Source organism: Lepidothrix coronata, unplaced genomic scaffold (genome assembly GCF_001604755.1).
Source record: "Lepidothrix coronata isolate B3197 unplaced genomic scaffold, Lepidothrix_coronata-1.0 Scaffold12, whole genome shotgun sequence".
Taxonomy (NCBI): Eukaryota; Metazoa; Chordata; class Aves; order Passeriformes; family Pipridae; genus Lepidothrix; species Lepidothrix coronata.
Window position 1 is genome coordinate 4,144,863 of NW_016690192.1, and position 27,382 is coordinate 4,172,244.

The 27,382-nt window shown below is 38.9% G+C and overlaps 1 protein-coding gene across 16 annotated transcripts in view; it reads right to left on the reverse strand.

Annotated features, from left to right (window-relative positions):
- Positions 1-27,382, reverse strand: part of DAB1 (DAB1, reelin adaptor protein) — a 434,251-nt gene that overhangs the window by 28,506 nt on the left and 378,363 nt on the right. For 12 of the 16 annotated variants that reach the window (XM_017805607.1, XM_017805611.1, XM_017805605.1 and 9 more), the window contains 5 exons: positions 10,525-10,656; positions 9,820-9,939; positions 9,189-9,227; positions 7,801-7,866; positions 3,166-3,225 (listed from right to left, as the gene is read on the reverse strand). In XM_017805607.1, the coding sequence (XP_017661096.1) occupies positions 3,166-3,225; positions 7,801-7,866; positions 9,189-9,227; positions 9,820-9,939; positions 10,525-10,656 (417 nt within the window). The remainder of the gene's footprint in view (positions 1-3,165; positions 3,226-7,800; positions 7,867-9,188; positions 9,228-9,819; positions 9,940-10,524; positions 10,657-27,382) is intronic. The other 4 variants (XM_017805620.1, XM_017805618.1, XM_017805614.1 and 1 more) reach the window with 3 other exon arrangements.

Here is a 27,382-nt window from a genome sequence, read left to right on the forward strand (position 1 = left end):
CCCCATGCATGGAGAAATATTTGCCCAAGGTTGTCATAGGAAGATGTATCTTACTGAAAAATCAGTGTGAATTACGCTTCCCAGCTTCAAAGCAGACTGAAATGGGGATTCTGGCTTTCAGTCTTTACACTGTGGTGAATCTCACCTCAGCTAAGCCTAACTTTTAGAAGTCATCATACCTGCAAGTCATTTAAAATTCATATGTAGCCAATGAAGAATGAAATCTAGACAAATGTTTATTTCCACCTGAGAGGGACATGTCATGCAGACAGAAGGAATTTCATAGAATCAGAGAATCACAGAATGTTTTGCGTTGGAAGGCACCTTAAACATCATCTTGTTACAACTGCCTGCATTGGGCAGGGACACCTTGCACTAGACCAGATTGTTCCAAGTCCCATCCAACCTGGCCTGTGAAGTGCCTAATTCCCTCCACGGGCTACAGAGAGTCAAGGCTGGAAGGCACCTAAATGACTACTTCAGCATCCCTCACTTTTCAGTGCACAGACTAGAGGTAACTTGCCTGGGAACATACCAGAGGAAAACAATCCTAAAATGGAAGATTGATCTCTGTCCAGGGAATATGGGCAATTCAGTTTGAACTCAACCAAAACTTGCTGCATTGTTATTAAGCATTGAATTTATTGTCAGGAGAGAGGATTCATGGTGCCTGAAACCTATCAGGAGCTACAAAAGGTTTCTCACTTCATTCATCCATTATGAAATTACTGAAAGCAAGACCTCCTAATAAAGAAAGTGTCCTTACACGTTTAAACCAGGTAGATGAGCTAGATTATTTGCCCTCAGACTGAATTTTAGAGGTTTATATAATAATGACAGCTATAAATTGAAAAAAAAAATTATGGCAAGTGTCTCAATGACAGAGAGTCTCATACATGGAAGGGTGAGCAATAAATCAGATGGGCAGTGGAATATTAAATTGCTAATTTTAAGAGCTATTGCTCTTTTTTTCTCTTTTAATACATACTAATATAAAAAGGTGAAACAGAATTTCAGCTGCCTCTTTCTTCCTCTTCTCTTTTTCTTCATAAATTAAAGTACATAAGTTGTTAAAAGGAAAAGCTTTAATCCCTTTAAATTTAACCATGAAATAGAAAAAAAAAAATAAGGTGCAACCAGCTTCATGGAGATGACAGATTAAATGTATTTGATGATTACAGAGTAGGTTCCATGTGCCCTGTATCTCAGTCATGCTATTTACCAGGACAGCCTAGTACCAGGTGTCTGCAGACATGACTGCAAGGGTCCTATACACCCAGTCCTACTGCAACGACCTAAATTACAGACTATGCCCTGGGTAAATCTGAAACATCACTGAAGGAATAATAAAAAAGTAACAGGAAATGTATGGCAGAAGAACTGTAACACTGAACTACATGTAAAGCTATACGAAAAGCAAGTGAAAAATCAAGAGCTGTTTTGTGCCCACAAATACCTTAATTAGTTATGCAACGTGAGCTATTTTAGTAGATTTTCCCAAGCAACATGACGATGCCTCCGTGCTTCTGGTGGCTTATCATGAAATATTTATGGCAAGGTTTATTTGTTTGTGCAAAGCCCAGAGATGTCACAATCCAGGCCCCCATCCAGCCCCTCCCCAGCATTCATCTTTTTTATTCCACATCTCGGTCTCCACGCTCAGCCCAAGCTGTGCAAGTTACCACAGCCTCGTCTGAAAGGAATCACTCTCTACTGAATACAGGCTTCTTTCCCACACTTACAGTAGACTGAAATTCCTGACCTTTTCCTTTGTTTTTCCCTACTATCACACAAATCCTCAGAAATACTAATTTTCTGTGTAGCCAAAGCAACTGAACAATTTCTTGAGGTCTTTGTAGCTGAAATTTATATTAAAAAGTACAACCCACCCTTCAGCAAGTGCACACCCTGTTGCTAAGGCATCTGTCACTCCACTTCTCTCAATCACTTGTTACCATTTCTTACATACTTTGGGGATAAACTCTTCACCTCTTCAAAATGCCAATACACAGAAAGGGAATGGTGATTTCTGGATACAAGAGTATATTATTACTATTTTTTTAATATTTTACTGTCCATGCAAGGCATAGGATAAAGAAAATTAAGCTGAATTAAGCTTAGTCTCTTGTATACTTAAAGCACTAGAGAAATAATGTATAGCAATACTGGGAGGGATTCTCAATGCACTGATTACAGCCCACAACATCCAGGGAAGGAATGCAATACATAGAGAAAAAATTCTGCCATTCAGGAACATTTTGAGTGAGGTCTTTTTGTACACTTAATTTTGCTTTTCCTTTCAGCATTTCCCACAGCTAAACTGATGGCAATTGCATGTACCTCTGCCCTACAACTCTACAGCACTTACTAATCTACCACAGAAGTTGGCTTTATTGGAAAAATAATTGCTTTTCTATGGTATATGTTAGGTTGGACTTTGATGTAAGTTGTTCGGTTGTTTGGTTTTTTTCCCCAAATGACAGAAAAGTAATTCTCATGCAAATATCCTTTTTTTTTGGTAATATTTGATATGAAGCTCCCTATAAAATCTTTTACCTATCAGCACACGGTATTCACCAGGAAATGATCTGAGAAGAATAGCCATTAAGGCTGCAGAAAATCACTGTAGAGGTCACAATGCTCTGACATACCTCTTCCTAGTGCTACTTCTCTCATTCTCTATTCAGACCTTGCCTCCCCCGCTGTCTGACTAAACCAAGCTGTGAAGAGCACAATATATAAAGTGCAGCTCTGGCAGATCCTACAGGGGAGAAAATGCAGCTCATCCTTGCTCAGAGCAAGACTTGTACAGGTTTGGGTAATATAGGAACCCTTCCAACCCAAGCAGTAAGTCATGCATTAACATGTAAAAGGCTCATTGTCAACTCCTAACCACAAATAACACATTTACACATGGTGACTTTCAAGGAATGAGTTGGAGAAGACAGAAAGGAGATTCAAGCAATGAATGAGATGGATATAAGTGACATTATAATCCTGGTTACTCTGCACCAACCCAACCAACCCATAACACAGCACTGATGAAAGTCACATCACAAGGAATGTACCAAATGTTACAGACAATAATGAAAGCCACAGAGGCTTCTTTACTGTATATACTTTCACATCTTTTCTTTACTTTATATAGACAGGGAAGATACTTACACTTACAGGTTGACTTTTTGGCACATCATAAACGCCTTCCTTCTTTTGGCTGGTAGGAACCTGCAAAATCAAAGGAAAACTGAGGTCAATACCCAAGGAAGTTGGATGAAAACCTGAAATCAGCAACTTGTATTTATGTACAGGGTAGTAATTTAATACTAATGAAATCAAGGACGGTTCCCTTCTCAACCCAGTAGCACCAGTAATGGAGAAAAAATACTGAAGAAATAAAACATCATCTATCTGGTTTTTCTAAATCCTATAGCTCAGCAGCATTCAGAAAAGAGATTTCCATTATCAGACAATTTTGGTTGCATGAATTCCAGGTGCACTTGGATCTGCTTCCTACTGAAATGGCTGTTTTTTCCATATAACTTGAGAGTTAGAGATGCGAAGTTATGTGATGGAAGTTATGATCAAGTGAGTATCTCATCTTCCCAGAGACACAGAGCAGAGTTACTGATCTGAGGGTAAGAGATGTTTCACCTACGGGTTTAGATTTCTTCCTTCCAATTAATTTAATAATCTAAGTCAAGAAAAGCCATAACATGTACCCCTGTAGTGACAGGGCCCTGTGGCTGCTCTGTGAGATATTTGGTTATAATGCTGCAGTTTTGATACGGAATTAATGGCCTCTTGAAGTATGACAGAGGAGACATGGACAGAGGACAACACACCTAAAAAACTTTGGATGAGCTTTTAGTTGGGCCAACAGTCATGATTTACACCTTGGGCATTTATAATCTGTTCATGTAAATTCAGTTGCTTTGTTATACAGGGCTGTGCTTGCCCAAGGACCACTGGTTCCCATATTTATAATTTGTGTGTGTATCTCTTTTTCTTCCTAGAAGCACTGAGTGTTTATTGTAAATGACAAAAGCAAAAAGAATAGTAAAAACATTTTCTAAACTGGTACAAATACTCTAAGAAAATCAGGGTTGCTTTTCCACTGAACAGGGCATATAACATATGAAAATTACATTTCAGACATCAGTGAAACCTCACAGGTCACTAAAAGATAATACTGCAAATGTAGAATTGTTACCTTTTTGTTTTTTAAGACAAAAAACATCTTAAGGTTCTGATATTTCACTCAGACTGGTTTAGGGGAAGCTGAAGGAATGATACTTATTCATTGAGATGTGCTATCTTTTCTTATTCTGAAAAATTATTCTGTATAATATTCTGTATAACACATGAAAACCTCCCTCTGCTGTTGTCTCTACTGTCCTCTTGCCCACGTTTTAACACCACAATCTTCACAGGAAACTGTGTCATTAATTCAGTGCACATTGAAGAAGTTTGTCGAGAGCGTGAGTGCAGAACCCTCACAGAAACTGAATAACCTTTTCAAAAGACCTCTTCTATTCCTATCCTGAGAATGATTTGCTTGCCTTGGTTTTCTCAAAGTACTGGCCACTTCCACTTAGACTACCTATCACATTAGATATGTGGAACTGGTAACAGTGGAGCAATTCAATTTCCTGGCAGTAACAGTCTGTTAAGAGAGAGAGCTGTAAGTGACAGTGTGAGAGCAGGAACCAGGAAGAGTCTATTTAGGAAGTGACTAGAAAGCTGAGTCTTCACAAAAAGAGGACAAGTATGGAAAGATAAACTGTTTCTAAACTTTCATCAGGATGCATTTTTTTTTGGTCTCTAGAAAGTTTTCCTTTCAGTCATTCCCCTCTTCTTCCTTCCAATTTTTCTATGAAGTCACCCCACTTTGCACATCTGCCTGCAGTTTATTGTGGAATGAACATTTCCCTGCACTATCAATCCCCCTTTTTTTATTCCAGTTTACATGTAGAGAAAAGCTGACTCCTAATACAAGACAGAGAAACTTTTCTGAAAGACATTCTTCTCTCCCAATGTGACACCTGTCTTCCTGCTGTTTTTACTTCCCATGTATCATCACGCTTTTTGCATCGCTACTCACACAGGGGGTCCACAAAGGATTTCTGTTTTTCCTTTGATTAACAATACCAGCAAAGAGGTACCAGCACTGCTGCTGCTGTCAGCTCTAACTGTGACAGGCTGTGAAACATTTGGATGTATCTGTGTCTCACCAGCAATACAAGCATTGCAATTCAAAAACCTCCATCTCGGACTGTCAGCTCCTCATGGAGCAGAACTTGCCTCCCCACAGAGACCAGTGCTGCTGCCAATGACAACACCAAACCACCTCCCAGAATCCCATCTCCACCTCACCAGAACACCAGGCAAGAGGAGAGATGCTATTAAGCCATCTGACACTAGATGAGAGGATTGGTATGTGCTCAGTGACTGAGTCCTTGCCTAACACATTACAGCAACTTACATAGACAACGTTAAAAGAGCAGACACAGAGAGTCTTCCGGGTAATGTATCAAAGAAAGGTGACAGACAGAGAAAGAATGCTTAAAAAGAAAATTGTGACCTCTATTATGCTAAAGAGAAATAGAAATTGTCACTTTCAGCACATATCTTTCATCTGCAATTCCCCACAGGGAATCTTTTCCACCAAGGGAGAAGTGCACACCAGCAAATGAAACGCCACAGCAAAACCAGCAGAAAGATTTGGTGAGGCTGAAGCAAGGCTGCATGAGGTTATTGAGCAGTTACACATGTAGTATGGGGAAGGCTTTGTAGTAAATAATAGAAGCTGCCACAGCTTTGCATCAAACTAAAAAAACCCCACAATGCCAAGCAAACAAATGAAAACACACACACACAAGAAAAAAAAGAAAAAATAAAAAGAGGACCTTTTCTAATTTGATTTTTAATAGTAGCCTGGATGGTTCTGAGAAACAATTTTGTCCGTGATCTGCGTGTAAAATCTGAACTGTGGAAACTCAGATTTACAGTAGCCAAGAGCTCATGAAGCCTGTGGGAAGCTCATGGCTACGAGCCAGTCTGTGGCAGCAATGCCTCAGCATCCATCAATTACAACTGATACCACAAAAAGACCCCTGGCTCCCTAATTTCAGCATTTGCTGTACTCAAGGTACTGCCTGTAGTAAATACAGAGGACAGTGCTAGACTGCATATAGTCAGAGTATGGTATATTGATCACAGGTATTTTCTGTGCACCACTGTGGGAGGAAACACTTCATCACATTCATATAGTGTCATATAAAGGTTTCAGCAATTCTCTGGTGACTTACAGGACAATAACACCGGTACCTTGAGATGAGGTAAGACCTCACTACCTGCTTATCATCTTTAATTTCCATTTTAAGGAAAAGAAATTCCTCCAGAATTTCCTCCATAAAGCCCTCCTGTTCATTGGGCCATTCCTCAGAATACAGTTCCAAATTGTCTTCCCACCAAGGTTCGCTCTAAGATCTACAAACACTGTGAGCAACAGCCCCATTTTGCTTCCTTCCACCAGTACTTCTCTAAAATGTCACTAAAAGCTCCGTACTTTGATGAACAACAATCGGCATTTTTTTGCCTGAATGTAGTTCTCATGGGATTTTTGTTTGCAGCATAAACCTGACAAATAGAGAAGTAATTTTTTAGCATGCTGAAAACAGTCAAACTTTCAATACTGAAAATGTTCAGCCTTAGGCAGACTCTCACCTTGAGAGCTTTGCATGCCTTGGTCTAGAGATGCAAAAAGATACATATTCCAGTGGGGGTTGTGGGGGTGCCAGGAGATCAGCAGAGATAGATCAAATGAATCTCATATTAATGACCCTGTAATGGTTATTTTCTAATGTTTAACCTGCATTTCCCTTTCTCACTCAGCTTCTTTCTATTTTGGCTTACAGCTACACTATCCTATCATTTTTTCTATTATCTTCCTATATTTTCTCATTACCTAATACTTTTCCCTTTTTTTTTTTATTGTTCTATCCTTGCTCCTGTGTACCTTAAAATCTTTTCCTATTTGCAGATCAACCTCTAGCACAGCTAGATGAAATTCTTAATCACTGCTTGAAACTCCTTCCCCTCCACACTAAATGATTTCCTTGAATCAAAGGGTTTTTTACAGCATACAAAGATTTCTGTCTATCTTCAGATTTGCCTCTAGTATGTGATACAAAATGAATTACATTACATTTTAATAAACCTTGTACTGATCCCTTGAGGATAAACTGAATGACAAAAGATTATTTTATATTACTTTCAATGCAATTTTTTGTCAGGGTGAAGAATGTGAGCTTGGGCTCTAACATAACATATGCACTCTGAAAACACTTTCCCTGGTCTGGGGGATATCCCTTGAGAACTCTGAGGTTTTGCTCAGTTATTTCCTTGGTTAGCCAGAAAGAAGAGCAGTACCATCAAAATTTCTAGGAATTGCTTGGATAGTCTGGCCTCTATGATATGCATGCTTCTCAGAACAGGTGTAAAAAATTCCAAAAAATTAACAGAAAAAGAGAATCCACTATTTATCACCTTATATGGTGTATTCAAAAGTTTAAGACCCTTCATAAGTTGACAAAGTTAATATAATTTGTAGAAGCTGAAATGACAAACAACAGAAAAATCACATTGAGACCAGGCAGATAATTCACGTCATGTCACCAGAATGAAATACCAAGACATTTTTGTGATGAATGAAAACTAAAAGTGAACTATATATGAAATGTGCTTTATTAAATGCTTGCAATCGCTGCAATGGAAACACCGAAGGTAGAGATTTTATACCTGATAAATGTTTTCTTCCGTTTCAGGCTCACGGATCGGCTCGTGTCCAGCCTCAAACACAATGTACTATTACACCAGCCGCCAGAGAGGAAAAGTCAAAGATGAAACAGAAGGGAAAAAGGCGATTTGGAATTCCACGTCAAAACAAAGGCAGGCATTAAAGAAACAAGTTCAAAGTACAGGCTGGCAGCAGGACAACCGGTTTGTTGGAAAGCACCAGGTAAGGTTGTTTCATATTTCATAAACCGGCAATGAATAGCCCTAAATCTCCTCTAATGATCATTAGAGCAACTTCCTAGTTCTTTCTCACTAGGGAGACCGCCTGTGGCCCAGTATTAATTTTCTGAAGTCAACATGAATTTTGCCTTTTTTACATAATGGCAATTATTTCCACATATATTTATTATCTATGAATAAAAATGCTAAATCCAAGCTGGGAGAACAGGCTGGTGCACATGGGACAGGGCACATGGCAAAAGGCTGTCACAACATTTTTAATTTTCAGGTTCTTGCTTTATTGTGAAGAGTACAGAGTAAAACTCCTGACATTATAAAAGCTGAATAGTAATTTAGGGCATCCTCATTCTTATCATCTTTCTTGCTGCACCTCAGGCACTGTTCAATATTCACTAATGCTTGAATTGGTTCCTTTCACGTGCCTCCCACTGATATGCCTAAGTGGAGGAACACAAAATCCCCAGGAAAAAAAAAGTCAACTATCGCATATTTTTGTTTCAGCACAAAAACATAAGAATTAAAGTACATCTTTTTCTTCTTCACACTCAGTAGGGTATCAGACATGAATATATTGACGTATTTCTGATAATCATCTTTGCTCCCAGACATTTTGCTTGGATGAAACAAGACTTAAATTTCAGATCTGTTATTAAATTGCAACCCAAACACCAACAAGGGAGTGTGTTACAACATCAATGTCACTGTTGTTTTTTTCCAAATATTCACCCTCTGAATTAAATTCTGGCTCCACAGAAGACAAAAACAAAATGTCAACTTATTACTATCAAAACGAGATGTCACCTTCCCTAATTCTCGAAGTAGCTCCCTTTCCAGTTAGAGTTTGTATTAAAAAACGATGACAAATCTAATTTGGAAACTTAAAATCTGGATGCACAAGCCACATTTTAAGTAATATTTATGACACATTAATCCAACTGAACATGTTCTATTCTATTCTATACAGACATATGGTGCTATTACTTACAGCTTAATCTCTAAATATGCTACTTTCTATAAAAATCTGAAAGGTTTCTCACAAGACCTATCTCGGTAAGTTTCAAAACATCTTGTTAAAGGTTTTGGCTGTGTTTGAAGATAACATATATCTAATCATTTCTGAAACTCCAAGGCCATACAGCTTCAGAAATTACCTGGTATACAGGATCTTCTACATCTTCTTCCAAAATTGTCTACAGCAAAGTAAGAGGACAGGCAGTAAAAGCAAAGAACATAAACAGCAGAGATAAAAGAACTGTACTCAGAAATTAAAGGACAGCAAAGAAATAAGCAAAATTGGCAGGTAAGTATATAGTTTTGTTTCTTTAGGATACAGATAAAGTCACATTAGTGCACAAAGTAACTTTATTCAAGTTTCATCCGAGTTTAACAATCTGCACCTCATTTGCTTTGACTCAAATACACACATTCAGAAATATATTTAACCTTCCCTAAAGTATCAGACACTGTTAAAACCTGACTTACAACACTGACCTTCATTAAAGTTTTCCTTCTGAATTAGAAGAAACACTAGGCAGGAAATGAGCAGATCATTTCCAGTTGCTAAACAGGTTCATCACACCCCAAGTGACAGCTTTCATCACTTTAATCCTATGTCTGAGCTCACGATGGCTGTTGGGTTCACACTGGTCCGTTTGAAGCCAACACCGTTCAAACCCATTGCTGTTAAGAAGTGCTGAGGATGCTCAGTGCCTCTTTGGAGCAACTTGGGGGGATACTTCAAACCAAGCTTTTCTTGGCAGTAGTCTAAGCTTATTCGTGTACCTGGTATACCGCTTGTTCACACTGTTTGTCCTTTTGTGCCTTTTTTTCCATTTCTTCCCTTTGTTTCAGTTCATAGATGAGCTGAAACAGGTCTCTCAAGTCCAGGATTACTGGTTCAGCCTATGGAAGCAAAAACAGGAAGGAAAATTTCTGCATGGGAAAACATACACCTCTTATCCCACCCTGCTGATAGAGCAGTTACAGCATCTCCACAATTGAACCTCATATAGAATTAATTTCTAACTTAGCATCCAGGCTTGGGTTAATTTCTACTGAACTAACTATACTTGAAAATTAATTATAATTATAGTTATGAATATAAAAAGCATTATGAATATAAAAGGCATATGCATGAATATAAAGGCAAAATTATTAGTGGTTTCACATCCGACAGAATTACAGTAGACTATACACAATGTAGGTTTCAATGAGTACAGGAATATAACCAAACTTATCTGCATCCAGTCTAGCTTAGCCAGAAAGAAAAACAATAAGAAATGATCATGAAAAACTGGAAATAGTGAAATACATTCCCTTTTGCCCAAGTTGGTTTCATTAACTTGCTATTTAGGAACATCTAAGCAGACACTCATGACTAGTGTAGCAGAATCAGAAACAACCCAAGATTGGCCTCTTGAATAGCTTGCTATGAACAGCTTTTTAGTTGAGTTACATGGTAGAAAATGACAGTGATTTGATACTTACTGCCTGGGCTGTTTTTATTGCCACAAATCTATGGTTCCCCTCCTTTCCACATACATATCCGAACGCTCGGTGGTCTGTGATATCCTTTGCGATGTATGAAATTTCATGAACTGCATGGTGATGCTGTAGTAGCTATTAAAAAACAAAACAGTAGAGAATGACATCAAAATGTTGGATTAAAAAACAGTATAATTTTTCTTTCATCAGTGCTTTACCTGGATCTCAATTCACCTATGGAATTCAAACAAGCAAACACATCCTGGTATCAAAACCAATTAATATCTGAACTCTTTAAGCCTGGTTTTTTCTCAAAATCTAGACCAACTTGACTTGCTTTAGTAAGTCGACTAAGAGCTTCCACTGAAGATTTTTCTTAGTGTCTTTTAGCGAGATATAATTAAATAAAAAATGTGCTTCCTAGTTATTACCTACATGGCATCTGAGGCACAGAATCAGTATTTGTAGGTATATATATAAGCAGGGGCTGCAGATACCTGTAGCTTCATATGGGATGACTGAGGCCAGGCTGCTCTGCAGGAGCTGCAGAGCTACAGCTGAGATCTCCAATATCTCTAAGAACTGGTACCAGACCTGCTTTATCTCTGCAGCACTCAACATCAGCCAGTGAGAGAGATTTCATTTCAAGCAGTAATAGAACTACTACAATTATTTTCCCCAGAAAACTAATGGAAATGCAATTATTCAACTTGAAATCATGCTAAATGCAAAAGTTCACATTTTACTTAAAATTCCACTTTGGTGAACTGTAATAATAAAAAGACTCAATTTTGTTTTAAATGTATGAGTAAAGCTCTCCTCAAAGTCAGGACACAAATCTAAGACTCCTATAAGCATCTCTTGTAGTGCCAGAATCTTTCTCACTCTGGTCTAAATAGTATTCTATTATCAAAGTAATAGAGAAGTATTTCTACTTAGAATGACGTCCTTGAAAAGCTTATCTAAAACAATCTATTATTCAATTTCTACCTTCTGATATATTGACCTGCTCTTATATCCTCTAGGGATAATGCTATTTCTGAGAGCAGGCAAAGCCTCACAAAGAATTCTTTTGAGGTCCAGATTCCTGCTGGTTTTGAGAAAAGCACATTTTGAAAACCAGCATGGTATCCAGGCAATCTCTAAACAACCAGTTATTTTTAGAGTTTTGAAAAAACCAAACATTTTAAAATTCAAAAGCAGAGAGGATGTCTGTGTGTGCAAGAGAAAAGAAAAGGCTAAGCGTGTGCAGGGCAAGTGACAAGCGATGGGACTTCTGTAGGACAGGGAGTGAAATCTGAAAGGAGAGGCAGCCTGCAAGAGATGGATGACTCCATATAAAACAAAAGACTGGACATGTTTCATTTTCATTTCACAGTAAATGGCTCTTAACATCCCAAGATCAAGATTGCTTGCTCGTAGGAGAGTAGAAGTGTTGCCATTGACTTCAGGCAGAACGTGGCTGAGCTGAAGGTGCACTTCAGGCTCTCCCGGTGTGTTAAGCGTTTAAAATTAATGACAGGATCTTACTTAGATAATACAGGGATATTGATTTATTAGAGTTTTTTTGAAAACCAAGTTACATGCTATCTGTTACAATGAAATGAAATGTTCCCATCTCTCTATTCTGCATATGACAGGGAACGTTATCTCTGGCTCCTATTAAATCAAAGTCCTTTGACATTGCTTTATTGATTGCCAGGCAGCATTTTGCACTGAAATTAAACTGTGATCAGATGCCTCCTTTGTGGAATTAAATTTGAAGACCACCGTACCATGGAAGAGTATCACTCCCAACGTCAGACAGCAGATGGAGACCCTCCAATTTATTTAGGAATCCTCACTCACTATTACACTTTTAATGGTTATGGTATTTTACATACTGCATCAACAGAAGTATAAATTAAGTAAAAGTGACTGCAACATTATCCTTTTAGGTATTTTACTGGATGGCATGTCTAGGAAGAGTTTTTCATTTGTTTGAGGGATACTGAGTTGGAACATAGACATGAAATGCAATGTTGCATGCACACATCTGTACTCAAATGTAGATATAAACACTTCTTTGTACATGTTTTTTCACAGTCCTTCATTCACCTAATGTGTCCTTTATACATATTACAATACTCTATTATTTAACAAGTTCCTGATTTTTTGCTCTTGCAAAGCAGAAATGGGAATCCTGTTGCAATCAGGAGAGATTCACCACTGTAAAATGAAAGATCAGAACTGCATCCCTTCTGTAAATATTTATTTAAGGACTCAGCCTGCCCAGGACCCTGCAGAGCCCTTAACAGCAGTGAAATGTGTGCTAGAGTGAAGGACAGCAGAAGGGACAGCATGAGGAGAAACACCATCTCTTTCAGTCACCCAACAGAGACAGACACTTGAGGCTATCTATAAATACTCTTTGCATGTTTGGATCAGATGAGTGTCTGATGCATTTGCATAGATTAATCTGTCCCATTAAATGAGGTCAACCAAAAGAAATGTTATGTTTATCCCTCAGATTGTAACTGCTCACATGTAGCCACCCCCTCGCTACTTGACATGAAAGGAAATGAAACAAAAGCCACACAAATTGCTTAGAGCAGAATGGTTGGTCTGTGCTCACAAGCTGATCTGCCCCTCTTTCTCTCCACCCTCTTTTTTTTAATGTATTTAGTATTTTCAAGTCTTTACCATGACTAAATCCTGTCTCTAGTGGTCATAAGCACATAAATGAATTATTTCATAACTTGACACCCCTGTGTGCCAATGCTGATGGATTCCATCACACACTATTGGGTGTTTTTACTGTATCTGTGCCGAGAGCTGCTACGAACCATTTACCAATTCTTAAGTGAGGTATCAAATTGTTTTGGAGTGCTGCAGTACGACAGAACAAATTATAGAGAAGACTTAATTTGTATTATGGTTCAATACAGTCAATTACATATTGCAGAGATTAAAAAGTAATTTAACATTTAAGTTTCAGTTGTTAAAAAAAATCCACTGCCTCCAAATTATTTTAGGTCTCCTGTGACTTTTAGTTATTGTTGGAAACAGAGATTTTGAATGGAAGCACAGATAAAGTCTCAAACTGGCTAAGAAGACAATCTTCTGATACACCAGTCCTTCTTTTTAGGCTAAACATGACATCATAATCATATTATATTCATACACTAGAAAGTTTTTGCCTGGTGTTAAAATTAAAAAGTCCAAAACACCCACCACCACCAAGGCTGCTGTCTTGCCTCTTCTCCTTAAGTTTGCTCTGGTCTCTCCCACTGGTCATTATTTTCTTTCCTTGTCTCCATTCTATTGCCCGCTTCTCCTCTTCCCCCAGGTTGCTCCCTGTACATCACACTGAATTGATTTAGCTGCCTCTGAGATCTGTAGCATTTCTAATTTCCCTCAGGCTGCTTGGCACCTATCATAAATTTTTTCACCCCTTATCCTCATCTTGCCCCTTTATTTCCATGCTGTAGCCTCCAGTGCCACTAAATCAATTAAGTCAATCAATTAAGTACTTGGAGGGTCCAGCAATCATGTCAAATATGTGAGTTAGGTGCCATGAGAAAGTCACTGCTTTACTATCGCTATTTCTCTTTTAATGAGGTTGTCTATTTAGTGGACCCTGGGGCACAGCGTTAAGAGCCACAACAAAAATACCCTGCAAGCTGCAAAGCCTTCTAGAAAAGCTGCCCCACCAAAGGCAGGAAGCAGGTTCCACACAATATTATATCCATAAGGACAAGTTTCACAGGGATTTAGTCTGCACAGCCTTTCACCTTGAGCACCTAAATGGTGAACCTGGTTTCAAATAGGTGGGATCAACTGGCAGCTCCACCAACAAGGGATACTGGGATACTGGGAGACAGACATGGACCAAGCATCCTTGAGTTTCTATTCCTGCCTATTCACTTCTACCACATTTGAATAAGCAGCAATACACTTTAAGTGTCACATAAAGCTCCCCAAACATCAAAGTTACCCATCAAATTGCAAAATTCTTAATGGATTAATAATAAAATAAGTTTGTGGACTATAGATTCAGTCATGCTGCTGTCTACCTTCAAGTCCCCTGTATTCCAACTCAGCAGCATATAAGGAAATCAGGCCCTGTATGTTCAGGAATACCACTGAAAAAATCACAGAAATTGAACCTCACATGGAAAATTAATGGTAATGCCTTAACAACAAGCTTAGCAAACCTTAAGTGCAATAAGACATCGACCATTACCTACTGCAACACATTCAGTGAAAACAATGACTTGTAACCCACGTGAGTGGCTCTGAGATTAATTTTATCTCACTGCTGCAAGAAACGCGGGTGTGATACAGATGATTCTCCCTCACTACACCCAGGAGGCTGCTGTGTTTCTTAACAGGGCTCAAGATGTGTATGCTATAGCACTTGGTCAAATGTTCTTCATGGCCATTTCCTTACAATTCCTGTTTGTTTTATCATAGATTTGCAGGGATCAGGGGGACAACAACTGGTCACAAGCATTTCTCCAATTGCCTGTGTTTGTGCTGCAGTGCTTCTCTGCTGTTTCGTTAAAATGCACTTACAGTAGGGTGGTCTGGATCTGCTCATCTCTACCATAAACACCCCACACTCCATACAGCTGCCCATGGCAGCGGGGTTGGAATTTGATGATCTTTAAGGTCCCTTCCAACCCAAGCAATTATATGACATGAAACACCTAAAGTTATGAAGATTTCAGTATTTAGGAGGCATTTCCTGGCACTGGCCAAGATGATCAGTTTTGGTCATAAAAAGAGTATAAATGGAACATACAAACAAAGAGTAGGAACTGAACCCTTTTGCTGTAGGAGACTGAACATGTGCTATGTCCTACTCAGCCAAAATGAATAGTCCAATCCTGAATCTGAGGCAGAGCCACGCATGGAATGTAGACCGAGCAATAGGTTATGGACTTTCCATCTGCAAAAAACCCACCCCAAGAACAAGAGTAGAAAAGGAAAATGTAACCTCTGGAGCGTTCTCCAAGCATGAAGGGACTTCTCAGACAGCAGCCTTTAAGCCTGTCTTCACAATGAGAGAAAATAAATCTGTCTAATCCCTGTGCTTCTTCCACACACACTGATTTCGCAGACAATAACCTAAAGAAAGACTTTTCCAAGTGCCAACTACTAAAAGGCGTTTCAGTGCGCAAGCTTTGCAATAAAAACACTTGGCACAAAAAGCTCCCTTTGAGATTATATGCAGATCAAAGCTTGGTCTGTGTACCACAAAAGGGCACATGAAATATGGTGCTGATAAAGAGAAGAATCAAAACAGATTTAGCCCCAGTTATCACAGACTCAGTCCCTCCAGGGGGTCAGCCGTCTGGCTGTGACACAGCACAGCACCCAAAGACGTGTAAATTTAATTTCCTTTTAATAACAGTAACAATAATAAACTCTTAAGAGCCATTCTCTTCCTGCAGCCAAGGAGACTGAAGGAAAAAAGATTATGTGACTTCCCAAGCTTACATGGCAACGCACAGCTGAGTCAGGAGGGATGAAAGTCAGTGAGAAAGAACATATGTGTAAGGATAAGCACATCTTCAAGTGAAGGGCTACACTCAGCTCAGTCTATACACTCCACTCTAAATAAAGAGAAGCACTTCACCAAAGTACCCCAGGTAGGAGCCTGTTTGGTTGGACTCAGAAAAAGAGCTTAAAAGGTTACTTCAACCTCAGCTAAAATCCAAATTAATCCTTACCATTTCCTTTGCTTGATGAAAAAAGTATCCTGCTACTGCCTGTATCTTACCTGGGGAGCAAGAGTAGCAAATTCTTAAGAGAGCAGAGGCAAGTGTCCTTGTTGGTGCCTCCTGGGACAGACACACAGGGATGCTCTCAGCTGGCCTGGCACTGTCCTCACCCCAGACCCCTGGAGTCAATTAAGGCAGCAGGACATAGCTTTGCCAGCACAGCAGTCTAATTGTGATGAATGGATCTATGATACTGAGCTAGCTGGATGCTCCAAGAACCTAATTTGTGAAAGAGAACACCACTAAGGTAATAAACTTCTGTCCAGCTCTCATAATTTGTAATAATGTCTGACAAAGACCAGATATGAATTTAGTTATTGTTCATTGTCTTCAGAAGCAAATGCTAAGTTGCTCATGCAGAAGATCCATTTATTAGATATATGAATTTGGAAAGGAACAAAACAAAACTGGAATGCACATATGGCCAATTTCATATCTTCACTTCAAAGGCTTTTCAATTTTTTATTGTACCAGAAACAAAAGTAGCTAGTTAAATCCAAAACCCTTGACCAATTACTATTAAGCCCAAGTTATATTTTAAATATGTACTTGCAAATATTGTTTCAGGACAAAGAAAATCCTAAAGGGCAAGGAAACATTTTCATAGAGCTTTGAAAAGACAGATGTGCTACACTAAAGCCGTGATGCTGGGCCTCCCATGAGTCTTGTACTATTTTCTTATTGCTTTTGCATCAGACACAGTCATTGTTTTGTCAGGGTGGTTAAAGCAAAGGATTTGCACATCCATACCAAGAAGCAGCAAACCTGACCCTTGATACCAAAGTCAGTGGCCCCACTAGGCCATAAACAGCTCAGCAGTGCAATATGCCCAAAATTGCAACTGAATCTATAGGCTGCAGTACATTGCTCTCCCTTGCCATCTCACTGTTTCAATGTGCTGTACAACTAACAATACTTGCCTATAAGGTATTATGACATTCTTTGGGATGGCAGCTGCCCAGTGGCCACTGCTGGGTTCCCAGGGCTGTAACACATACATAGGAGTGTATTCCCCCTTAGCACCCACCTCACCACCTTCTGCAAAACAGTCAGTAGAACAAAATAGCCATAAATATGCCAATATTGCCCTCTACTCTCCAGTGAAAGCTTTCACACAGCTAAAGTGCACCACCTTTGACCATGCCTTGTATTTTTTCCTGATAGACTCTGATGACTGTAAGACTCTTAGTGATTAAATCTCGAATTGGAAGGAGCACAATTACAATATTCAGTAATGAGACAGTTTGTTACAGCATCACTGAACCTCTCCATATTTTTACTGTGTTCATCTTTGTAGCTTGTGAATGTCTTTTGAGCAGCCTTTACTTTTTACAAGGTTCTTTTGTTCCTTTACACCAACATTTCTCACCTCCTGAAATGCTTTTGATTTACAAGAACAGCACAAGAAATTCCTTCATACAACTCCTCGGAGATATGGAGGTAATTTTTTTTTGCTTTAACTGTCTCAGATCTTAACAGCTTCAGATTCAGCAAGCATTATCAGTCACCCTCTTCTTGCAGCCTGTGATTTGAAAAACTCATCAGTGAAAGGCAGCCGCTGATTCTCTTGATTTGTCATGCAAACCCCATAAAGCAGAGCTTGCAAAGATCACAAAAACCCTACTCACACTGGCAATGCTAAAATTTAACCTGCACTGAACAGTCATCAAACAACAACTTCCTTGAACCATAAATCTAGTTGCACAGTGTTACAAACTTTACTGGAAAAGGGGAAAAAGGACAAGGGAGATTTATTTTATATTTCTCTATTTATCTCCCAGATACTCTCACTAATTTAGTAAGACTTTAAAGGGGGTTGAGAGACAGCACATATACAGAGTAAAAAGGGATTCTGTGAATTCACAGAATTATACTGCGTATAATCAGTATGTTTGTTGTGCTCATGAGCCAATTGAAAATTACGCAAAACAGTCAAGAATTTCAGGACACAATTTTTATACCTTTCAAATATAAAACTGATTTCATAATCAGAAATAAACCAAGGCATAGATGCAAAACATCCTGTGTTACACAATGATAGATTGATTTCAGTGGCACAGTAAAGAATTGGACAACAACCACTCAGCCCAACTCTTCCTCTCTAACAGCTTAATTATCTAGTGGCCAATGTATAATTATACAGCAGCAGCTAAAGTTGACATCCTGAAATCTCTCTTCCACAGACACTGGTTTGGTTATGAGAAACTTGAGTTTATCTTTCATATCACAGACAGTTTTTCAGCCCACCCTTCTCTACTACTACTTTTGCTGAAATTCATCATCATGAGAAATCCTCCTGGTTCCAAGCAGAGACGTCTGAACTGCTGGATATTTTTTTCCAATGCAGAACAGGCCTGAGAGGCTATGGCAGATGTTTTGAAAAGACTAAGGAACAACCTCTGCCTTTACTGTAAGATCTCAGATTATTCCATAACTGGAGGTGTACAATTGCAGAGCATTCTAACCGTGTTGAAGGTGCTGAAGGCTATTGATGGACTTGAGGTACCTGCTCGTTAGCAAAAGATGACTCTGGAGTGATGGGTTTTACAGTTCAGAAACAGCATCATGAACTACCTATCCTGGTCATAAAGACCATGACATTTTGTTTTCACTCTTCCTGCAGAAGAGAGTAAACCTTTTCCTTTGAGTTACAATTGCTCATATAAATAAGCTTCAGACAATCCCATAAATGGGATCATTCATCAATAAATCCTTCATTTGTTCAGGTCCCACAACAGACACTTCACCTTGGATATAAACCATCCATAGCAACATGACAAGTGTGCACAGCACTTGAGCCCTAAGATATGAATAAAATAAAATGTAAAAGGCAAACCTCAAAGAGACTCTAAAAAAGAACAAAGAACTTGCAGGTAATTTTTTGCTCAATTTTCTTTTTTTCTGCCCCCTGCATTATCCCAAGGTAGGAATTTCTGGAGCTGCACTTAGTAGGTACTTGGCACATCTTGTTTCAAGAGTTCTACATTTCAACTCAGGGAACAGGGAGTATTTGTAACCTCTGCCCTGGCACCTTCCAAAAGAGATCCCTAAAGCCCCCATTTGCACATTGTAATGCCCAGAGTTGTTTCTTCCCTGCCCATTTTCATGTAAAGCAGGCTTAATGTTTAGTTTTAGTCTTCTGCTGATAATTGAAATCTCTAAAAGCAAACTTTGATTAACACTCTGCACGAAAACCTGGCTCAGCTGAGAGCACAGCTCAACTCTGTTTGCTTTTCTCTCTCCTTGCCTTAGTTTTCTGTCCTGGCCATGGGTGTCACACAGGGTCTGCCTTTCAGAAAAGCTCTCTGGCAGTGCTGCCCTCACCTTCTACTTAAAAGCATGCAGTAAGGCCTTTCACACCTTTGATGAATGGATGCTGGCTTGTTTTCTACTACTTATTCCTTTCATTCTCCCCCTCCTTTACAACTTTTAATCAAACCTGAACTTACTCATTACTTCACTCTCATCACTGCTCAGCCCTGAGCCTTATGCACATACAGGTTACACTCACACGTGCTTTTCACTTTAAAGCACTTCCAAATTTCTGTATCATCCACAGGAAAGCATTTGGCTAATTAAAGATTGCAGAAGGCTGCATATAAAACCTTTTACAAACCAACTCGGCCTTTTTAAAAGCAAGGACATAATCAAAAAGTTGTGTTCGAATCCATATTTTGACTATCTAAAAAGAAAAAAAAATACTTTGAGCTATGCAGAGCCAGGGCTAGGAGCCATATGTAGTATTTTCAGATACCTAGACTTCTTATTTGCTTTAAATGTCAAGGCACTCCAATTAATTAGTGTTCTGCCTCACCTATTCACAATGCTGCCTTTGAAATCAGCAGGAATGTCGCTGCAGAGCACAATGACGCAGAATTAGGATGGGACCCACAAAGGATTAAGAAGTATTAACAGCAGAGACAGGTAGAATGCAACAATTCAGGGACACGTCAGGCACTGCTGTAATTCCACGATTACCACTGGGCGCTGGGAGCACAACAGGAGATGCTGTTCCAGCCCCCGGGCTCTGTGACACATGGCTGCCCACATGCTGAGCACACAGTGCATCCACCACAAAGGTCATGGAGTACAATGATCACATTTAGAAGGACAACTTCTATGCCCAGTTATTTTTATATCAAGCAAAGCTCTACTGGTATCTGAAATTTATTACTTATTCAACCGAAAGATGGGGATAAAAGCAGGTATCTGTATTTGCTAAGTGTTGTTAAATAAGAGCAGCCAGTGGCAGTGGTCTTGCCTCCTCCTTCCACAGGACCACTTATGACATAAACTAGGAGGGAAAATAAAGCTGTTTATTTACCTCTATCAGACTGAACAAAGCTCTTGCTGACTTCCCTGTAAACACAAACATGTTCCTGAGGGCAGAACATCATCCATCAATTTAATTTCCAAAAGGTATCTATTACTATCATCCTGCAAACTCCTGGGATAAATTTAAAAGTAATCCTTCCTGCAGTTTTCCTCTCCCATTGCCCTGACAGTGAAGGACATCTGTCCCCCTTGCATCTGACCCCAGCAGTAGGAGAGGTTAAACAGCCCAAGATGTAGCACAGGAATTCAGAAACATCCTTGGTACTATTGCTACTACCAGGGCAAATCCAAAATTGCAGAGCAGCCTACCAGATAAAATGCACTGAATAGGAAGGAAAATCACCGGCACACCTGGGGTGTAATGTTTCCCAGCCATCTCCACCAAGGAACACTGGATTTCAAAGGGGGATGTAACTTTCTGTTCTGGCACCTGCTGAAGGTCCCCCACTGCTCTCCAGGGAGGTTTCAGAGCATCTCAGCTGCCTGTGCTATTATTATGTCAGCACTTCTCTTGCTAAATCCTTTCCCAAGCAGTCTGCAATCCAGTCATTGTAATTCCAGGTGTGCTGAAAATGGGCCTGAAATTTTCCTCTACTGTGTGATGCATTAACCTGTCTTAAAAATGCCAATACTTGCACATAACTCTGTATTTTGGGTGCTCTTCTATAAGACAAAATTGCAGCTGGAAAAAGGAATATGGCTCTGCTGGAGACAGCAGGACCACAACGTGCCATTCACATCCTAACTTATTTATCTGGATTACAAAAGGGTAGTGACTACAGGCAAACCTCCCTCCCCCCCTCAGTATAACTCTATACTATGACTTTTCTGCCATGGGACAATAGGAGGGATCCTGTGCAGCTCCACTATGTAACAGGATCCATGACGACAAACATGTTGACTTTCAACTTCTTAGCAAAATTCACCCCAAATTCTGGTTAAGCATACCAAACATTTAAATTATACAAAATCAGAAGTGTTGGCATGTAATTTTTACTACAACAGCTCTGCACACAGATACCCATCCCCATACGCAATGGAAGCCAAATGGCAATTGGGAATATGCCAATGTTCATAATATCTATTATTGGGAACTATATAAATCACTGTTGTAACAATGTAATAGTGAGATTCTCCATACCATAAAGCAGAATGCATGTAAGCACTACTTCCTTTTCTTAAATCCATCCTGGGGTGCTTGGATTAAACAACAGGAGGCCAGATACAGCCAAATGAGACCATCACTAAACTCACAAAATCTCATTTTCTGCCTCTTTGAAAGCAATCAACTTTTTACCCTTTTCACACTGAAAAAAACATAACTACAACAAAATCGCACAAATTATTTCAATTTGGATAAAATGTCTGGAATAGCTTTATTTTATCTTCATGCCAATTAGGGTCAGAAATCTCACGAGGCAGTTCCTGCAGATTCTGACCACAAGAAGGCTGAACTCAGCTCCAGATCAGAGCTTTTCCAGATGAGAGGAATGAGAAAAATTTCAGCCTTCCTCTGTATGCCAAGCGTTAGGAGGGAAGACATAAGGTTCAAACCAAAGCTCTAGATGCCCGAGACTTCACAATGTACAAAATCACACCCAAATTTTGCCTTCTGGGTTCTTTTTTTCCACAGGAACAAAACTGCCATAACAGATAGAGCTTTTACAATCCTCATACAGCAAACTGGGCATCTAAAGAATGTAACTCTGTGAGATTGTGGCTATTAAAAATCCCTGTGGAGCACTCTGAACTACCCAAACTGTCCAGGGCTCAGTTTGGAGGGCCAATAATAAATGAATTACAATAGTCAATAAGGGATGTAATTAAGCCAGTAGGTTCTTCTGACATTTACATTTTGTTAACTGTCAAACGTTATTCATGAAATGTGTTATTGTTTCCCTTTTGAAGTATCAGAAGACTATAAATACCTTGCAAGAGTAAAATGCAGGGTGTTAAGCCCTCTACTCTGCCATATTCTAATTAGACACATTTATTGCATGTAGAACAGTAAATGCCATGTTTTACTGTTCATATTTACAAGCAGAAAGATGGAAACTGTCAAGGAACACAGAATGACTCCCAGTCAGCCAGAGGGATCTTCTGCAGGCAGAAGCTGAGGACAATGCACAAGAAAGGCCTCAAATGTCACCATTTTCAACTGCACGTGCAAAATTTGACTTTGCTCTTTTTCAGTTATTGATCTTTACTGTCATTACACAGTATTTTTATCATTGTAGTCCTTAAAAGTCCTCAGCATGGTCCAAGACCCAACATTTCTTAAAAAAATTTCCTATAAATAGGTAATACTGATTAAAAAAACCCTGAATTAAAAAGGAGTTTACACTTTAATTCTAACTTTTGAGAGCTAAGGGCCAGGTGCCCCTCAGGAGACCTCTTGGATGCATGACTGCAGTAGCTCCTCCTCATAAACCAACAACTTCGTAGCGTGGGAGTGTTTTAAAGAAAAAACACGTGTAAAGAATTCCTCCAAAGTACGATGGGCAAGATGGGAAGAGACCTGTAGGCAATTATTAGGAAAACTGAATAAATGAATGACGAATGACAGACTGATTCCTTGAAAGCTGGTAAGAGTAAAGGCAGCCATGAAGAGCCTGGACAAAACAGTTCAGCAAAGGGCTGATAAAACAGAGGAGGTAGATGCAGCATAGGAATGCAAAGGGAAGTGTGACATGATCAAAAGAATAAGCTGAGACAGCGATTTTGGCAGTCATGATGGATTTCAAAAATAAAAGCCAAATTTGTCAAGAACAAAGAAAAGGATAACAATTGAGACATGAGGTGAAGAGAGGCAGGACTGGGTTTTAACCGTAAGCATAACAGTAAATGCTGTATTTCAGAGCAGGTAAGGAAAATTCTGCAAGATCTGGAATTACCCTGGATTTAACAATCAAAAACAACACTGGGTCAAAGAGGCTGCTGAAGTTACAGGGCTGAATAATAGATGATGCTGATATTTTCTTCAACTCTCTGAAAAGGAGGTCAGAGAGAGACCTTTGGGAGTCACGATTAAAAGGCCTGGTTTAGCCACATTAAGCTTGAGCTGCTGTCTAAACATGTAAAGAGAGGGCTGGAGAGACAGATCAAGATCTGAACAGAAGATAGAGCTGGCATCGTTTGTTTTGACACAATAACCAAATCTATAGTTGCAAATGAAATAATTCTGATAAAAAGCATGGCAGGAAGAAAAAGAGATCAAGGACAGAGAACACCCAGGAAATCCCAGATGAAAATTGCAAGGAGAGAAACTAGGGACACAGGGGTTAAATCCAGAGACAAGAGTCATGGAGGCCAGGTGGAGGACTTTATGCAAAATCAGCTGATCAGGTAAGATACTCTCAAAGTACTGCACCTGAGATGAGCCTTGAAGAGGCCAGCAGGAAGTTTGGGAAGTTTCAAAGACAAAAACCACCTCTGGGAGCCCCAGGCAGAGACTATCAGCAGTCTCCTGGCCAGTACCACACTCTGGCAAACACAAAATTCAGTGAACTAATCACACCATCTCTCCTGCTCACTGCAGAGCAAGTAGAGAGCAGAAGGAATTAATTCCTTCTTTTATTTCTATTTTTAAGTATTCAGAGATGCTCGGTGATAGAGACTTGACAGTTTGACATTTCATCTGCTCCAGCACATGTGCTTCAAGGAATAACTACAGATCCACAATCGTACCTCGATTTCTGGTCACAGATGCCAAAACCAACAGATTTCCAGTAAAGTCAAGAAGTACCTTTGGTACATTTTAAATGAGGTATTTTCTGCCAAAACTGAGAATTTTAATCTTGTTAAAATTTTCTTTCAGCCAAGTTTAGCTGTCCTGTTAGCAATCTATCAGCATAATTAACACCATCATTTACATCAAATAGAGAAGAGCAGCAAACCCAGGGGTTATCAGCATAAACCTCTTGGAACATGCTCGAAGCTTTATAGAAAGAATTTTGAGAAATCTGTGCATTAAAAGGTCAAGAGAGCTCAAAAGTTCAGGAAGATGGGCAAGATGTTGGCATCCAAAACACTGTTTGGAACATACCAGTGCCATAACATTATCTCAATAGAAGAGAATGACACGACATGAGGACAAACAGACTTAAGACTTAAAGCAGAAACATAATCACCAGTTCTGTGGCCATCATGAAAAGGAAAATTAACTTTTTTGTATGAAATGCTACAGGTAAGGTCTAGTCCCCCTTCCATGGAACAGGGAGGTGCTATTCACTGAGAAACACCATCTCAGGTAGGTAAACCTCAAAAACAATAAAATAAAATCCTCATCAAAGATAACGCAGGTTGGAGTAACAGGTAGGTAACAGTAACAGATAGTCAACATGGAATACATGTATTTATACATACAGTTTTCCTTTCTGGATTTCATACTAACAGCCTGAAGAAAATGTCTACAAATTAAATTCATAAAACCCGAGTAACACACTGCAATACTTCTCTGTAATACTGTAACCCCATTAGATACTTTTTTCCTAGAAATTTTACAATCCCACAGGTTGTGCCCTGTATTTGTTAAAGATATGGGTTAATATCTCTGAAAGACAAGCCAGTCTCTCTAAAGTGCAGAACAGACAATGCAAATGAAACTCACTTTTAGGGTGCTACACAGGACAAAATAGGAAAAAACTGGTGAGATGACTGTCATCTTCATCAACTGGGTTACAATCCATCTGTTCAGGGTATTTGCCATAAATAAACAAGATACTGACACCAATCTATCATGCTTTTTGGACAATGGAAGGGTCTAGATAAATAATTAAGCTACAAAAATACCTCATACAGAGCTATATATTATGGCATATTCTGTTAATTTGCATATCCATGATTTAATTAAAATTTTACTTTAACAGAAATAATACTTTAAAGCCAAATAGTAATTTTTTGCTTTTATCTTATTTCTTTCTCACAATGTCTGAGTTTTCCATTAAAGTCAACTAGAAATAACAAAGAGTTTAAAAGCACAGCTCACTGCATGAATGTAGAAGAAAATGTTTTCCCGAGCATATTTTATAGAATTTAATTATTAGTTTCAAATACAGTTTTGGAAAGTAATCTACAGTAAACAAAGATTTATTGTCACATAAATAAACAATGAGACAATTACAGGCTCTTCATGGAGTCCATATTAGTCACGCACATCTAATGAAGCATTACTAAGCTATCACAGGGAGATGGCCTGATGTGTGTGATTAACAAAATAACACTCATAAATAGCTAACCAACAATGATGGGCCTTTAAAAATTTTGCATACCCTTCTATATGCAGAGTTATGGCTTTTGTTGCTTTCTAAAGAAATCACCAACCACTAAGTTCCACCCTGAAAAGGAGAATATTAAATAACATAATGCAATTATTTGCATTTTTGCCTTCTACATGCTTTTGAAAATATAAAAGAACTCTCATGAAATATGACTAATGAAGAATATACTGCAGCATGAGATATAACCAAGATGGATATGACAGAATAAATGATGAAAAATTATTTTCATATAATATGCAGCCATGAAATCTCTCAAGTGGCAATGGGTAGAGAAAGCATGGGTTTAGCAATAATTATGGTAGATTTTTTTAATGTTAAAAAAACAAAGAGATGTATTTCCCTTCTGTGAGGTATATATTTGGCAAACATATTCTGGAGAAAGCAAGTGGGATGGATGGATCCATGGCATGGAATGATGGAATATAAGAAAGGATTGTTATTATTTCTATTGCAGTGCTGTAGAAGAACTATATCATACTGCATCTACAGTGTAAACTCACAGCAAATCCTTCTTGCATTTTTCTTGGTGAGATAAACTCTTTCCAAATGATATTCCACCTTCACCCTAGTCTCCTTCATGGATAAATTTACTCAAAGGGCAGAATTCCTGATGGCTGGAATAATAGCATTATTAAAATCAATATTTTTTGATGAATATTAGGTCTGGAACATATTAAAGAGAGCTATAAAGTACAGGGGGAAAAAACCCTGCTTATCATTTTCAGTAGTAACCCAACTACAGCCTTTCATCTGTAACGAATTATGGAGTAATTCCCCTAAATCATCTGTATGAAGTCAGCTATGACACTGCCAATTTTAAAAAAAATTTGCTAGTTTTGAGCTACAAATTGATTTTTTTATTGTGATAAATTAAAATCCAATGGCAGCCTACAAGACATTCAACATACAGAAGCCCACATTTTTTCAGAATATTTTTTTCTCTTTTCTATCACACCAGACTGCCACTGTGGCGGACGTGATAGCAATAGCCAATGGTAAAAGTTAAGAAAGGACATTCTGAAGAGGTAAATAATCTTTAAAAATAAACAATAAATGAGCTCTGTGGCCCAAAATATCCTTTTGGGAATTCCAAAAGGATGGAAATACAACTAAGGGAGAAAGCAATGTGGGGGGCAGAGCGGGCTGTTAAAGGAGGAGAAAGCAAATGCAGGATTATCTGGCTGTTCCCTATTAAGGGCTATTTTTTTCCCTATTGTATGAATGTAAACATTAGTCTCCAAACTTTATAAACTCCAAAGTTTAACGTGGATATCAGAAGATCAGTGTGAGAGAAACATAACCTTCTTGCAACCCCTTTTGCTTCCTTCCCATCAAAAGATCCAGGCCAAGAAACTACATTCCCAGTTTTGCCAGCTTGTGGGATTTTAGTAAATCAAGAATGGGATTGTCAGTGTTCTGCATCACCTAATTTTGCCTTCTAGGAGGCGCCTCATCATAGCAGTGATGCAGCTTTCTTTG